This window comes from Pistacia vera, unplaced genomic scaffold, assembly GCF_008641045.1.
Source record: "Pistacia vera cultivar Batoury unplaced genomic scaffold, PisVer_v2 Contig244, whole genome shotgun sequence".
Taxonomy (NCBI): Eukaryota; Viridiplantae; Streptophyta; class Magnoliopsida; order Sapindales; family Anacardiaceae; genus Pistacia; species Pistacia vera.
In genome coordinates this window covers 171,400-188,236 of record NW_022196051.1, presented here as the reverse complement: position 1 = coordinate 188,236, position 16,837 = coordinate 171,400, and the positions used below count along the sequence as shown (strand labels likewise).

The 16,837-nt window shown below is 37.5% G+C and overlaps 3 protein-coding genes across 3 annotated transcripts; 2 read left to right on the top strand and 1 right to left on the bottom strand.

Moving 5' to 3' along the window:
• The first annotated feature begins 1,144 nt into the window (after nt 1-1,144).
• LOC116131842 (UDP-glycosyltransferase 76F1-like) lies at nt 1,145-2,799 on the top strand. The gene is made up of 2 exons (XM_031417510.1): nt 1,145-1,640; nt 1,771-2,799. The coding sequence occupies exons 1-2, from the start codon at nt 1,145-1,147 to the stop codon at nt 2,670-2,672; spliced, it is 1,398 nt and encodes a 465-aa protein (XP_031273370.1). The 3' UTR covers nt 2,673-2,799.
• Nucleotides 2,800-6,884: 4,085 nt separating this feature from the next.
• On the bottom strand, nt 6,885-10,750 carry LOC116131848 (protein usf). Its single transcript, XM_031417515.1, has 5 exons — nt 10,557-10,750; nt 10,270-10,412; nt 10,017-10,146; nt 8,694-8,885; nt 6,885-7,384 (listed from the first exon to the last, which is right to left on the bottom strand). The coding sequence occupies exons 1-5, from the start codon at nt 10,713-10,715 to the stop codon at nt 7,178-7,180; spliced, it is 831 nt and encodes a 276-aa protein (XP_031273375.1). The 5' UTR covers nt 10,716-10,750; the 3' UTR covers nt 6,885-7,177.
• A 1,683-nt stretch (nt 10,751-12,433) lies between these two features.
• On the top strand, nt 12,434-13,945 carry LOC116131847 (putative pentatricopeptide repeat-containing protein At1g10330). Its single transcript, XM_031417514.1, has one exon. The coding sequence runs from the start codon at nt 12,524-12,526 to the stop codon at nt 13,919-13,921; it is 1,398 nt and encodes a 465-aa protein (XP_031273374.1). The 5' UTR covers nt 12,434-12,523; the 3' UTR covers nt 13,922-13,945.
• The last annotated feature ends 2,892 nt before the right edge of the window (nt 13,946-16,837 follow it).

Genomic DNA, 16,837 nt, shown 5'->3' with positions numbered 1-16,837 from the left:
TAAGCTAGTTGCGAACAGTTCAAGGAATCATTCAATCAACCTCCAGATTATTTCAGATCTAGATATTACGGGAATGACTAGATCAACCGCGATCACTGCGTAATCACAACGCTCAATCGTGAGAATATCGGAATTGTTATTCAAATCAATTGTAATCCCCTTAATTTCGCTCTTTTCTTTATACAAATCTTGCATATAAATCCCCTCAAATGCGGAAGAGGGGGTTACGAATTTCACATAGGAACTATATTGTAAACTCTCATAGTAAATACAAAAACAGTGGATGTAGGCTTCAGAGTTATCCTCGTCGAACCACTTTAAAACTCTCATTGTCTTTACTTGATTGCATTTGTTTTACATACATTGCTGATTATTCTTAATCACGCACATATCAGTTCCGATCACGGTAAGGTTGATCGGATTTCGCTGGTTGGTGCATATTTCTCTATCAACAAAAACAGTGCATAAGGACAAGTTCATCAAAGGCCACAACGTCAAAAATAGTCAAAACTTCTCTTGATTGGAATAAGTAATTAAAGTATAATCTTAGGTAAAGTTAGGATTCAATATCATCAGCAACGTTATAAAATGAAGAGTAATACTACACATACATCATTTTCAAACAACATTTTCCATACAACATTATGTGGCAAGATATGATTGGCTAATTTAAAGTTAAAATTAAACTTTCACCTAATTGCATCTTACTACATAATATTGTATGAGAAATATTGTATGGGAATGATGTATGTATAGTATTATTCTAAAATGAAATCTTTTCCAGGTTCCACCCTCATCTACTAGGAAACTATTACCAAACTAATCTTTTAAAATGGCTGTCGGGTCAAAAAATGAACCCAATACCCAATTGACTGCTGTTGGGCCAGAGCCCATAAAACAGTTGGGCTACCTGTTCAATTGCTGTACTGGAAGCTTTAGGCTTAGTTCGTGATCCAAGGGTCACACCGTTCTTGGGCAAACCCAATTTTCTCATATGCACACAAACCAATAGCAACCTTGCGCGTTTCAAAGAATTAATTATCAATTCTGTAGAAAAACTTAGCTAAAAAACAAAGATCAAAGTACTTCCTTTAAGTAAAGAAACAGTTAATAAGTTCTAGCATTCATAAGCAGAAAAAGCTCCATGGAGAACCAAACCAACACAGAGATGCATCAAAGAAAGGGTCGCAGATTGGTTCTGTTTCCTTTTCCATTTCAAGGCCACATAAATCCAATGCTACAGCTAGCAAACATTCTCCATTCACAAGGCTTCTCCATAACCATAATACACACCAACTTCAACTCTCCGAACCCTTCAAACTACCCACACTTCGCTTTCCATTTTATTCCTGAAAATTTATCTGAATCTGAAGCCTCCACAACTGATCTTGCTGTTCTTGTTCAACTGCTTAACACAAAATGTGTAGAGCCTTTTCACGATTGCTTAACTAAGTTGTTGTCAGATGTTGAGGAGGAGCCAGTTGCTTGCCTGATCTCAGATGCCATATTTTCCTTCACTGAAGCTGTTGCTGAAAATCTCAAACTCCCCATGATGGTGTTAAGAACCGGTGGTGCTTCCTCCTTTGTTGTTTTTACCGCTTTTCCATTTCTAAGAGAAAGAGGGTATCTCCCCATTCAAGGTGTGTGTTCCATTTTTTTTAAAATCTTTCTTATCAATAATCAGTTTTCATCTGCATTTAGTGATCTCATTGATTGTATTGCCAAAACTGGCTCTCATGTGTGCTTGTTCGTTAATGTTTCTTTTATCAGATTCTAAATTAGAAGAACCAGTGGTAGAGCTTCCACCTCTCAAGGTAAAAGACCTTCCAACGATCAACTCGCGATCTCCAGAAACAATTTATGAATTAATAAATGGCATGGTTGATGGAGCCAGGGCCTCTTCAGGATTTATTTGGAATACATTTCAAGATCTTGAGCAATCAGCACTGGCAAATCTTGGCCAACAATTTTCAGTCCCTATGTTTCCAATAGGCCCATTTCACAAATGTTTTCCAGCCTCTTCAAGCAGCTTGTTGACACAAGATCAAAGCTGCATTTCTTGGCTAGAGAAACAATCACCCAAGTCAGTAATTTATGTGAGCTTTGGAAGTCTTGCTGCAATAAAAGAAAATGAATTTTTGGAAATAGCCTGGGGGCTAGCCAATAGCAAGCAACCATTTTTGTGGGTGGTTCGACCCGGATTGACCAATGGTTCGGAGTGGCTTGAACCATTACCAAGTGGGTTCCTGGAAATGATTGATGGAAGGGGACATATTGTGAAATGGGCTCCACAACAAGAGGTGCTGGCCCACCCTGCTGTTGGAGCATTTTGGACTCATAATGGGTGGAATTCAACATTGGAGAGCATTTGTGAAGGTGTTCCTATGATTTGTATGCCTTGTTTCACTGACCAAAGTGTCAATGCAAGATATGTAAGTGATGTTTGGAAAGTTGGGGTGCAACTGGAGAATGGTCTTGATAGAGAAAAGATTGAGAGGACAATTAGAAGACTAATGGTGGATAAAGAAGGAGAAGAAATCAGAGGCAGAATTTTGTGCTTAAAGGAGAAGGCAAATATTTGCTTGAGGCAGGGTGGTTCTTCAAGTGAATCCATCGACAGCTTGGTTAGCCACATTTTATCAATAGAAACATTCACTTTCAACGCTCATTAAGTCATTTTAATGCAAATGTTAGCATCTAAAGCGTTATTGATCAAAACTGAGTTACTGTTTTCCAATAATGATCTCCTGTATCTACTGCTGATTTTAGTGTAATACATATTGGGGAAGAGGGTTTTTATTTGGGATTTTTTGTGCTGAAAATTTAAACTAACACAATTCATCAAAATTCTCGTGACTAACACAATTTGAATTACTTCTCTAAATCATGCAAAGATAATTGTAGTTAATTAATTGATCATAAGATTAATGAATTTTAGTGAAAAATAAAAATAATTAGAGTTGGAGGTGAAGAAATATAAACAGTATGGAGAAAGGAAAGAATTAAAAGCAACTACTAACTACTAGATTGTTGAGAGAGGGGAGGGCCGACAAAAGAAAAGGCGTGTATAGTCCAAGATACACAACAAAAAAACCACCATGAACATTTTAATTGACAAGATATGTCACCATAAAAAGTGTTAAAGTTAGATTAATAATAATAAATTCCACCACTAAAACGTGATTCAATTAATTCAGATCTTTTTGGTCACTAGAGAGAGTTGATAATCTTAGTGACTTTGCCATATAAATACCCAAAGATATTAAAATTAATTAATTAATGGTGTTACATGTCTATTGAACTTAATTTCTTATGTTAAAATTAAAGGTGGGGGATGCATTATTAAAGGTAGGAGCGTCACTTAACTTGAATTAGTGTTAAAACTTGTGGAATTTAAGCAACTTCTACATCAATTTTCTACCCACAACTTGAGAGAGTAAAAAAGAATATGTAAAAGTGTGAATTTTACAAGTAGTCCATCGCCTTTAGAGATGGGCGTGGGCCGGGTCGGGGACCCCATGCCCCGGGCCCGGGCCCGTCCCCGTTACCCTCTTCGAAGACCATCCCCGCGAGCAGGGATTTTTCTCATGACCATCCCTGGCCTGCGGGGACAAAATCATGACCATCCCCATCCCGATAACCGGGGCTTCGCGGGGAATTTATCCCCCGAATGGGGATTTTTGTCCCGTATAAATCAAAACTTTCCGTAAAATTAATTATTTTAATTGTGAAAAACTAGTACGTTGATAAGTATTATATTTAACAATTTGACTGTTTAATTTCAGTAGTTAATTAACTTAATTTATTAAAAATGCAAAATTTAAGGTAAGAAAATATAAAGTCTAATAATTTCTTGTAAAATTTAAATTAAGATTTAAAAAGCAAATTGATATGAATAATTGAATATGGTGAATAACAATTTCTTGGTAAAAATTGGAACATACTCATGGATTTCAAAGCAACAAAATATAATTATCATTTATGCTACATTGCTACAACTATGCGTCTATGCCATTCACAGTTCAAAAAGCTTGTAAACCATATATTTCCAATTTCTTAACAACTTGTTAAAGTTAAATGTCATTCAATTTCTGAATAGCTGGAACGATAATCTACTTTCATTAAGTGATTTATTAGATAATCGAAAACTAAGGATCTTAAATACTATTTGAAATTCAAAAGAACTGTAGGGAGGGGCCATTGAACGACTGGAAAAAGCNATACTTGCAGGTTTCGTGGAACATAATATTAATTTTATATATAAGTTATTATAATGCAGCCACAAATCCATGAAACTATATATTTAATTTCTTTTCTGTTTATTATGATCTATATATATATATACACACACACACACTCTTAGCCTACAATTGATATGCATGCCAGGAGTCTGCACTTACGTTTTCCAGAAACATGATGTATGAAAGGCAATTGTATGGGTGCGTAGTCCAAATTTAATGTTCAAGTTTGATCATGATTTGTTAAATATATGTATATATTTGATGGGAAAGGTGTATTATATAATATATTTAAGAATTAATTGGTGAGTCCTTGAGTAATCTATAGCACTGAAATCAAAACACATTGAGTTCCACAAATCGTTATAAATTTGCTCACTGATTTCAGAGAAGATTTTGGATCTCAGCAGACAGATAATGATCATGAAGAAGCAGGCAGAGAAGTAGCCTAGCCTTAGCTTAACACAAAAAGAGATAAATAATCTAAATTAAACTATGTTAGAAGAACCATTAATTAATTGAATTGAAAACCTGGGATTCCCACCTTATTTGGTTCTTTAAGCTCTACTAATTAATGGTGATTAAAATAATAAGGAACAGATTGTCATGCACACACAAAAGTCTACACCAAACACAGACAATTAAAAGCAGCTACTTCTACTTTCTCTTTCTGGTAGCATGTGTTTTTTCTTTGTTTATTATATTTCAACGCAAGCATGCATGTTCATGCATCACTCCATTGCCCTCATCTCATCAGTTTTCTTATACAAACATACAAGGACATCTCCCCTTCTTTTAAATTGTAGACCAATAACTAGTTATCGGTATATACATTAGTATAAAGTATTATAATCTTATAGCATAAAACATTTTCATATATATTTTATGATTCTCATCTGGCAACCTCTCATTAAAATTCACAGAAAATATCATTTGAGTTTAGAGTAGTTTGATCTCATTATTGAGGTTGGATATTGTCATGTTAACGTCTTTGTTTGATAATAACAACTGATGGTACTTGACAACTATATTAAGATTTAAAGCCTAGAAATTGAAATGTGAAACCAAACTGAAGAAGAGAATAATATTATATATAAAATACTGAGTTCACATTCAACAACCAAACCAATGTAACCTAGCGATCCAACGGAGAACTGAAAAGGAGCATGTGAAATTAGTGAAGATAAGTAGAGCGTTGAAAAGCTTGAAGCCGTGCCCATCTGTGGTCCATTTGATTTTGATTTGAATATGTGAGAAGAAGTTGAACCGCAAACTACAAAAGTACTGTAGTCAATCAAGTCATCACGTGTATTAGTTAACCTAACATGCAGTAATTAGTGTTATCTTTATTCGTTAACACTGCCCCTTGATTCAAACACATATTCTTTTTCAAAAGAAAACGCCTGCTCCAGTTGGCTACAATGACCATGATACATGCATGCAGTTTCCAGTTTGCAATGGCGGCTTCATGAATGAAGACCCAACAAAATCAAGTTGGCCAGTTGGGATTTACCACACTTCACGTTTACGTCTTTTCGATGGGCATGCCATTGCATTTGTTGCTTTAATTACGAGTGCTACTAATAATTGATAATAATTACAAACAGCCCCAGTTTTTTGAGATTTTTTTAATTATTTGAGATTTTTTTAATTATCACTTGCTTTCCCTGTAAATACCCCTGAGATTCCCTCAAGTTTTACTTTTACTATGTTTAAGAACCCGGATTAGTCATGATTCAGTAAATCTTCTAGATTCATATGCAATTCAAGAATCAGATGGAGTTTGTGTCTGGGGTTCAAATTAGATTACGAGTGTAGAACTTGATGCATTGCTTAACAGTCAACAAGATTCCATCTCACAGAAGACGACAATCAAAATAGCAATGTACAAGTGCAATTTGAAGAATTACAGAGGGCGCCAATTTCAAACCACAAATGGAAAAGTATTTGCAGTATTCTCGCGTGTAATATGAAAGGGAAAAATGTCCAAGCAGCGTTCCAAAGGATAGAGATACATCCAGAAGAAAGATTTTGACACGCTTTCGATAGACTCTTATGTCATTATAATATAGAATTTCCCCCACACGTCAATTTAACAAATTTGATCTGTAACTTCCAAGCAATTTCTCAACTATGTCACCATGTTGTCTTCATGCATAAAGCTGTAGATTTAGCAATGATCGAAAAGGTTGAATAGAAAGAAATTCTCATTCAAGGCAGGCCGCGAGAGCTGAAAATATGTGAAAGGAGAGGGCCATCCCTACTTGAATCACAATTTTTTAAAACAGGATCCAAGCCCAAACGGCCATTGATGCTGAACCGAAAAAAAGTCGTTGTTAAACAGTCTTCATCAAACATCAAGCAGGCCCGAGACAGTGAAACAAAATCTTCCCCAATGCTCTCCCATTGTCAAATCTCGAAACCTTCCAAAATTTAATACGTGTCCCAAGTCCATAATAGTCAGCTGTACAAGACTTGATTGCAAATTGTAGGTCCACTGAAGGAACATATATCCGTCAAAGTTTGTTTTATCAAAGTCCAAAGATGCCCAAGGCCCTGTTCACACAACTTCTTTTTTAAGTTTTTACTTCAATCAAACCAAAAAACCATCAGCATATAAATACAACCCCATTCTAGAAAACAAGATAAAGCTACGTGCCCACCTAATTGTCCAACCTAAAGAAAAAGATGGGATACCTTTATTTAAACATGAAAGCCACATCATAAATATTTACAAGCAGTCAGCCAAACCCATTTCAGATATTACAGCTAGTGAAATCTCCAAAGTCACCCACACACAACCTTAGGAATAAGGATTTTTTTGGAAAAGAAGGGAAGCATACTTCCCAGCCTTCTAACATGTCTAGGCAATACACCAGGCTAATTTTTAACAAATCATGCAAGCTGAGTATTAGAAATGTATCCAACTAGCAAATTATTTAAGATAAGTAGTGAGTCATCCATGATTGGAAGCGTGACCAAGCCAGCTCGACTGCAGCATCATCCTCATCAGGCATTCCCATACTCTTCCTCCTCTGCACTCCTTCTGGTGACCTATTCATGAAAGCATGTGCATTGCCAGGATAGATGTGAACCTCATATGGAACACCAGAGAGTTTCAGCTTTTCCTCCAAGGCTTTTGCAGCCTGAAACTCAAAAGAAAGAATAATTAGAAATTTCTATAGAGTTTCAACTTCAACGTTGCAGCAGGAACATAGGAAACAAACAGATATTACCCAGGCATCTGGTCACTAAAGTGATAAAAAGAATTCAGTGAAGTGTTTATTTGGGATAATGACAGAACTTAATCAATATAAATCAATTCCTCAGAATGTCATTCTATAGTTCTCTGAATAGTCACTAATTCTCTTAATTTTCTGATGCTCTCGGTTATATTACATTCATTTGTATGGGTGAAAATAGAATAAACCATTACAGACACCACATGATCAAACTTAAAATCAGGTTATCTAGCAAGAAGAAGGTACTTATAGAAAGAACAGTAGAGTTTGAATTAATTTAACATATTGCATGGCAGCCAATCCATGAAGGTCATTAAAGGCTATCTCTGTTGACAACAAAATTCTGAACTAGTAAATAGCTTTAGTTAAAAGTAGCATTACAACTGCAATAGAACCAATTAAACAAATTTAGACTCCTCTATGATACGAAATGGCCTACTACCTTAGTTTAGCAAGGCATCACATTACCACTAGGCATAGGGAAAAAAATTAACGAGAAAGGAGACAGACACAAAGTAAGAGCGGAAAAAGAAAAGCAATCTCTTATTGAATTTTAGTAGCAAGTTCTAAAGTGGCTTTCACATTATAAGGAGTCACTATTTTCTATATTCAAAATCTTCACAAATTCAAGGGTATATTATAGGGCCAAATTTCATGGTTGAAATTAGTCTTTTAATTTCAAGAGATCCAATGTGATCTTTCAAGTTCTATGATAAGTTTGTGATTTTTCTATTTTGAGTGATTTGACCAAATATTAGAAGTTCATCTGACCAAGAAGTTAAACTAATGACTGTGTAACATGAAATTGTAGGACCAAGAGGCTAAATACTGGCTAACATGGTAAAGCCTCTCTACTGTCCATCTCTCCCCCTATCTCTGTTTTTGTGGTAGACAAGGCAAGGATAGAGGGAAAGACAAAGGGGAGAGAAAAAGGAGAAGAGGAGGCAGAGAAAGAGAGAGAAGGATGAAGTAAGGGGAATTTTAGAGCTCCTCAAAAAATAAAATAAACGCCATAACTGATGTTTGCAACAGTGCAGTATCATACCAAACCTCACATAACAAACCATCCATGCACTCCATAAATGCAAACAAATATATAAACTGGTCATGGACATCATTCTTGCAACTTATCCAAGGACATGGAAGTGACTTCAAGATTTAATAAAAGTAAAAAATATTAGTAAAAACTGAGAGTTGAAAAGGAATTCCTTACCGTCACATCTGAAAAGCCAACAAAATTGTCAAGCTCCCCAAAATGAGCCTGAACAGGTGCCTTAGCCTTGGCAGGATCCGCGAGCTCTGATGAAGGAACTCCATAAAACGCAACAACAGCATCAACCTCAGGAATCAAAACCGAACTTGCAATAGAGAGAGCACCTCCCATGCAATATCCAGTCACGCCAACCTATTGTAATGCCACAAGTTTGTTACCAAATGAAAGCAACATAAAAAATTAAATCCAGCATATCTAAAATCTTCAGCTTTATAAACTGAAAAGTAGATTTAGAAAGCATGTCAGTAATTGATCATAAATGCGATGAAACATAAACAAACTCTCAATAAATGCATAGTTTCTATCACCATCAATATATGTGTTCCTTTCATGTAATACTTCTAAGATGCTATGTATCAGATAAAGGAGACATGGCATATATCAAACAAGATTTCGAAGTCAAGGTTTGGGGAATGGACTCTATGACATGAATTCATCCTTTACTGGTCTAGAGAATAGCTTGATGTGCTACTCATTGCAGATATTTTTAGGCTAAACACACCTCATGAGTCATGAAATGATGAAAAGAATAGCCTAAGGGGGAGAATCATACATCCACAGGTATGATGGAAATGAATTTAAAGTTGTCTTAAGATGTGCAACCATTCCCAAGAGAGATAATTAAAGCTAAGGCTTGGGCTGGGAGAAGTGGAGCAGGATCCAAGACTAAAACTGCATCATTAAGGCAGATCTTAGGTAGCTGATATTTTTTAGTTAGGTGGCTAGAAGGAGGGATGCATTTAGCTATATTGTATATGTTTTCTGCATCAACAGGGGAGGTATATATTGCTTTGACCTGTGTGGCAGAGGGAAGCTGACACTAGTTAGAATATGTGTCAAAATAAGGGCAGCTGAAACCATTTTAAGTTATGTGATTGACTAAACCATATAATCTACAAACACAAGCAGAAGCGACTTTGCATAAACAGGTTCAGGAGATGGCTCTACATAATCATAAAGTTATCATAATTCATTCGTAGAACAGAAAATGAGACTAAACAGGTACATTTATGCACCACTCAGGTAATCAAGTCCTTCTAAACCATCATGTTAAAGATGTAAGTGTCAAACTAAACAAAAGTTCCAAGGAATAACACATTCCCTCCCAAATGTTTTGCAGAATAAATCACAGGCACCTACTAATGCATATGAACTCTTAAAATTCTTTTTTAAATGCAATACAGAAATACAAATATTAGGCATGCATCAGGACGCAACCACAAGACATTACACTACTAACAGAAACAAGTGGAGTGTCAGAACCTTCTTAGAACCATTTGCCTTAAGCCAATTAACTGAAGCACCGATATCCTTGACAGCCCCTTGCCAGTCAAGACCGTCCATCAAGTGTTGTGCTTCCGCAACATCCAAACCAACTTTTCCTCTATACAAACTGAAACCAAAATAAAAAGAAAAAAAATTATATTTTAAGAACACCAATGTGGCAACTGATACGGCATTGAAAAAGGGTAAAATTAAAAAAAAAAAAAAAAATGAAAAGATGAGAGATAGTTACTCAGGGATTAGTGCCTTAAATCCAGGATTGAGTTGGGAGATTTTGACAGCATGATTCTTGATCTCATAGTCAACACCCCACCACTCTTGAATCACAACAATCCCAGGACCATCTTCTTTCCCAACCACATATGCATCAAATGTCTATTCCATTCATGTCAAAAAAGATGCTTTATCAGTCATTACTATTACTATAAATGGAAGTTCGAATTTTTGGTTAAAATAATAATAATAATAATCAGAAGTTCAAAGAAGAGAAATGATAGCCATTTGTGAAATGATACTCACAGTATCGTCTCTCTGAATCTGGACTTTCTTGAAGGGAGAAGCTGCAGAATCAGCCATTGACCGGACGGTAAAACGGCAAGTGGAAGGAGAGAGCGTGCGAGCGAGTGAGGGTTTAAAGAGAGGAGTTTTGCTGAAGATTCTGGAAGCCGTTGCTAACATTCTTCGCTGCAATCTGACTCAAAATCGATATTTATATGAGCGTCGGGTAATGATAGATATAGGCTACTCCTACTCGACACAAAAACGTTGTCGCTTCGGCAGCTACCAAGTTTAGGATTATTCTCGCTTTTCTTGGATAAAAATATAGAATAGGTGGGTAGTAACATCAAACAAATGTGTATATACAGTATACAATTAAGTCATTATGCTATCTTTAAGTTGTACAACATTGGAAGTGCGCTTTTTAAGTACATACTCACATTTAAAAGCAAGTTATTTTTAACCCTCATTTAATTGTTCTTTATTTCTTATTGCTAAATTACACATCTTCTATAATTAAAAAAGAATCTCTTTAAACTTTACTTAATATAAAAAATAACCCTCTAAGTTGAATGAGGTTTATTTTCCCTAATTTACACCATTTTTCTCAAATCACGCTTAATTATGTTTTTTCTTTAAACTTTTTTTCTCCCTAATTTTCTAATTTCAACCTTTTTTTTTCTTCAAATTCATTCAGTTATGTTTTCATAATTTAAGTATAATATCTTCATCTAACAAACAAATAATTAAAATAAAACAAAATGTTTCAATGATTATGAACATTTAAGATTATGTTATTAAAATTTAAGTTTAGGGTTTCTATAAGATTCAATGTTAAAAGTTAAAAAAAAAAAAATGTATAAAATAAAGTATGAGTGTATTTAGAAATTATGATATTATTTCGAATAATTTAAGTTAAGATTAAATTTTTCAAAATAAAAAATAAATTTTAAAATAGGGGGGTGGGAGCTAAACATTATTATTTTCCACAAGATTGACATGATAAAGGCTTTATATGTGAAGACGAAGAGGGACGCATTAGATTTTGGGCCAAGTGGACTATTCCTAAACACAGCCCGCAACTAAATTCAGTTTGCACTCATGGATTAGTCCGATCCACAACATTTGACACTTTTTGGTTGAGTAAATGACTTTTTCTCACCCAAGATTTGGTCTAACGACACTTTTTCATCCATCAAGTTTCAAAATGCCACTTTTTCCAACCTATCAATTTTCAAAACGACCATTTTCCCACCCACCGTTATGTTCCATTAGGAAAATCTGTTATATCACATAATATAAACGGTGTAAAGATAGAAATTTCTCTCTTATTCTTCTCTTTTCTTCTTTCTCATTCACTAACCAAGTGTGGAGTGGTAGGGGTTTTGATAAGGGAGGTGAGGGGAGTATTTTGGTGGAGTCGAGGGACGTCGACGACACCAGAAACAGGCCGATTTGGCTTGGATCGGAAGTGCGAAGGGTTGGGTTTTTTCCATGGAAAATGTCTTAATTCCAGCCAAATCTTGGACAATTAGGCTAGAATAAGGCTAAAAGGATGAAGAAGTGAAGATTTTTGTAAGTTTTGGTGAGAAAACTAGCTGAAATTGGTTTGAATCGGCTGGTATCAGCATTTTAGCAATTGAAAGGATTTAGGGTTTTTATATGGGGGCGACGGTGGCATGGTAGCATTTGAGAGGACTTAGGGTTTTTATGTAAGGGATGAAATGACCCCTGAATTATTTTTTGAATTTACTTTTATGTCCTTCTCCAGTTAAACTTAATGGATGAATCTTAACATGTGTGGTAAAGCTGTATTTTAAAACTTTTTAGATGGGAAAGTGTCCTTAGGCCAAACCTTTGGTGGGAAAAAGTCGTTTACTCTTTTGGTTTACTAAATACTAATGAATAATGACCAACTTCTTTGCTTCATAAATGAGTCCAACTTGTATGATTCTTGAAGTTCCAAAGAAATGAAATAGTAAGTTGTTATGCCATATTCCCCTGAATTTTTACTCCAACTTCTCCAATGCTTCATCAAAAACCCAAACCAAATTAAACAAATTCATTCCCTTCTAATTACCACCCCCCCAAACTCCAAAACATTCAAAGCCACTCTTCTCTACAACACTCTAATAAGAGCCTACCTCAACATCAACCAACCTCACAACTCCCTCCTTGTTTTCACTCACATGCTTGCCCACCAAGCCCTCCCCAACTCCTACACCTTCCCTTCATTGATCAAAGCCACAATCGCCTCTTCTTTACCACCCTCTTTATCTTCCCTCACTCTCCACTCCCAAGCCCTTAAACGCGGCGTTTTATCTGACCCATTTGTCAAAACATCCTTGCTAACGTTGTACGGTGAAGCCAATTATGTATGTGATGCACGTTTAATGTTCGAAGAAATTACAAATCCTTGCATTGTTGCTTGTAATGCAATGATTGATGCTTATGCGAAAAATGGCGACATGGGTTCTGCTGTTTTGCTGTTTAAGAGCATGTTAGACAGAGATGTCGTTTCTTGGACTAGTGTTATTAATGGGTTTACGAGGAACGGTTGTTTTGTGGAAGCAATTAGGTTTTTTGAGAATATGATTGTGAATGGAGATTTAGTGAAATCAAATGAGGCTACTTATGTTAGTGTACTTTCATCATGCGCTGGTTTAGTTGGGGGAGTTGGTCTTGGTCTTCATTTAGGGAAGCAAGTTCATGGATATATTGTGAGGAATGAAACTTTATTAAGTGCTTTTATGGGGACGGCGTTGATTGATTTCTACGGAAAGGCGGGTTGTTTGGGCCACTCGAGAAGGGTTTTTAATTTAATGGTGTACAAAGAAGTTTGTACTTGGAATGCAATAATTTATTCCCTAGCAAGTAATGGTAGAGAGAGGAAGGCTTTGGACATGTTTGAAGAGATGAAACAACAAGGGTTTTGTGCTAATGAGGTTACTTTTGTTGCTGTTCTTACAGCTTGTGCACGTGCTAAATTTGTGGAGTTGGGTTTGGAATTGTTTCACTCAATGTCTAGTGTGTTTGGTGTTAAACCAGTAATGGAACACTATGGGTGTGTGATTGATATGTTAGGAAGAGCTGGGCTTTTGAGTGAAGCCACTGAATTTATAAAAAATATGCCTATTCAGGCTGATGCTTCAGTTTTGGGAGCTCTTTTAGGGGCTTGTAAGATTCATGGGGCTGTTGAGTTGGGGCATGAAATCGGGGAAAGGCTGCTTGAATTACAGCCACAACATTGTGGGCGATATGTGGTGTTATCCAACATTCATGCTGGGGTTGAGAGATGGAGTCATGCTGCTGATCTAAGGAAAGCAATGGTAGAGGCTGGAATTCGAAAAATTCCTGCGTATAGCTTGATTGATTCCTTATGCTAGTTTATTCACAATGGATATTAGTTATGCAATCATTTAAAAAGCTGATTTAAAACAATTTGCGAACAGAGAGAAAGCAGACTTATTCAAAATCTGTTATTCATAATTTCTCATCCAAATTAGAGCAATAGTAATACACGTGAAGAGATGCCAATTATTATTATAATTCCTCGTGCAATCTGAATCTTTGCAGATTTTGACCATTAACATTACAAAATTAATTAGACATTACATCACATCAAATGACCAATTTTATATATCCCGTGAGATTTCACAAAAAAACTGTTTGTTTTGTATATACATATAATTTGGATGCAAATCTGAACGGGTCAGGAATGAACTACAAATTGCAACATAAAGTCTTAAAAATTATTATTGCAAATCTGAAGAAGTCTAAGACTAAGTCAACGTAATGGTACAAACTACAAAGTCTGGCGGTTTTTCATTCAACTTTTCCATTTAAATCGGGATTGTTCCGCCAAGCTTTGACGGCAAACTGCTGACAATTACAAATACAAAATGACATCGGTCAAACTAATTCAATACACTTACTGCTAGTTACAGTAAAATAAAATTTAATCTGACATAATATAAGAGAGGAATGAAAAAGAACAAAAGTGCATAAATTTGAAATATTACTTTCAATCTCTTTCCTGCAAAGCTGGTGTGTCTGTTGTTAACGGAAGGTGGTCGTATATGGGTTGAAATTGGTGGACTCTTGGGGTTCTTCAAAAGGATTGGCCTCAACTAGTGAACTTAACAATCTCTTGATAAGGCAGCTAGGATATGATTGGTGGTATATTAATTGCTTAATAACTTTAAATCATTAATTAAAGCCATTTAGCATATGATCGACTTATTATCACAACAGAAATCATATGATTTAGAATATTTAATTGAGAAAATATCGTCCTTGTTCTACAGTGTTATGCCTGGGAAATAAAGGTTGATGTGGAGCCACGTGACGAAACGTGGCCTACTCCCTCAGAATGGTAAGCGCACGTCAAGCCTGTCAAGCACCCTGGAGCTCCACGTGTCTGCTTACCTGCTCCAATCGCGTAAAATCAGCTTGGGAAATGAGTAATGGGACGTAAAGCCTGATTATGTTCTGACATTCACACCAACCCAAGTTTAATGATGATTACACCATTCAGCTGGTATAAAAGAGGAAGACCCCTTCATTAAGGGATTCGATCATTTGACATTAGAACTTTCTCTCTCTCCAAAAAAGGCTTTGTATTACTTTTCAATCATCTGTAAGTCAGTCCCTTTAACGACCTGACCTACCATATTAAACATCAGTGATGTAGGATTTGCTACCTTAGCATCCGAACCACTTTAAAAACTCTCTGCATTCATTCCATTTGATAATTCCTATTCACTGTGTGTCCTTGTCCAATCAACGCTCCACACGTGTCAATTAGTTGGTGCCCAAAATCCACGCATCAACAGTTTGGTGCTAGAAAGGCCTGATTTAGCGTTTACCCTTCATCGGAGAATCTTCGACCTACTGGTCCTACAACAACAAATGCCTGCCAACAGATCTGAGCAAGCTAATCAGCGCGCTGAAGGAGTCCCCTTGACCTAAGGGGATACCCTCTCCAGGGTACTTCCAGTTCCTCAAAATGTCGCGGGGGATATCCCGGTAGCTTCGCAACTCGACCCCGCCATAGAACTACCTGGAGAGGTTTGACAATATCTCCAGACGGTCAACCAGAGATTGGATCGTTTGGACCAAGGCATGTCATCTACAACAGCTGGGGCGGTGCAACCACCAAAGACGCCTGCAGGTCACGTGAAGCGCGCAAAGGGCAGTAGCCCGTGCCGTGAGCACTGCAGCGCGTAGACGTAAGGGAAAGCAGGTGGCAAAAGGTAACCTATAGGCTCCACGGACCAGCGAGCGCAAATCGCGCCCGCGACAGGGTGCCGGCGAAGTTAACTCGAGCAAAGTAAATCCCGAGCTATCCCATGCCACGTTGCAGGCGAACCCAAGCAAAAATGCCAGGCGTGATAATTCTATCCCCGCCAACGAATGATCCCGATCGTTGCGGTGCCCCCACACCTCGCGGGCGGTTCGTACCACCGCGAGGGTCATGAAACGCTTCGCGCAATCATCGCCTTCACATGCCTCTAGCCACGTGTGTCGAGTGCGGCCGAAATGCCGGCCAAGGGAGGAGGAATCTGACCTCCGGACTTCCCTGAACCGTAATCGCAAAGGCCGGACTCGCATGGTGAAAGCAACCCCCAATTGGGCCCGTTACTGCAAATTGAGGACTACACGAGCTCTGGATAGGTTAAGGGAGCAGCAAAACAACAGGCCCAGGTCGCCTCTTGCATCCCCATTCTCTCCCGAAGTGCTAGTTGCTCCACTCCCACCAGGGTTCAGAATGCCCGACATGCGACCATTTGATGGGAACCATGACCCGCAGGATCATTTGTACGAGTTCAACGATCATGGAGCTCTACCAGTTTTCGGACCTTGCAAAATGCTGCTGTTTGGCTGTGACGCTCACTTCTCACGCCAAGCGTTGGTTAAGGTCGCTCCTAACGGGATCAATCAGTTCGTGGCCTCAGATGAGCACGACGTTCTTACGGCATTTCCAAGCTAATCAGAAATTTCGATGCCTTTGAGCTATCCCAGCAACATAAGCAAGAAAGAGACGAATCCCTGCAATCCTACATCGACCGTTTCCATAGGAGCTGAACAAGTGGCTCACGCTCCAGAAGAGTCCATCCGAACACTTATAATGGCTGGAGTTCGTCCGTAAACCGACCTGTGGAAAGAACTGCGGCTAAGGACGATGTTCTCTCACCAGATTTTACAATCTTGCAGAAAAGTATCTCAATAGAAAATTCGTTGGCAGCACTCCGCCGCCGCGATCAAGGCGCTTCGAGCGGTATGTCTGGTCAGGGGAGAGT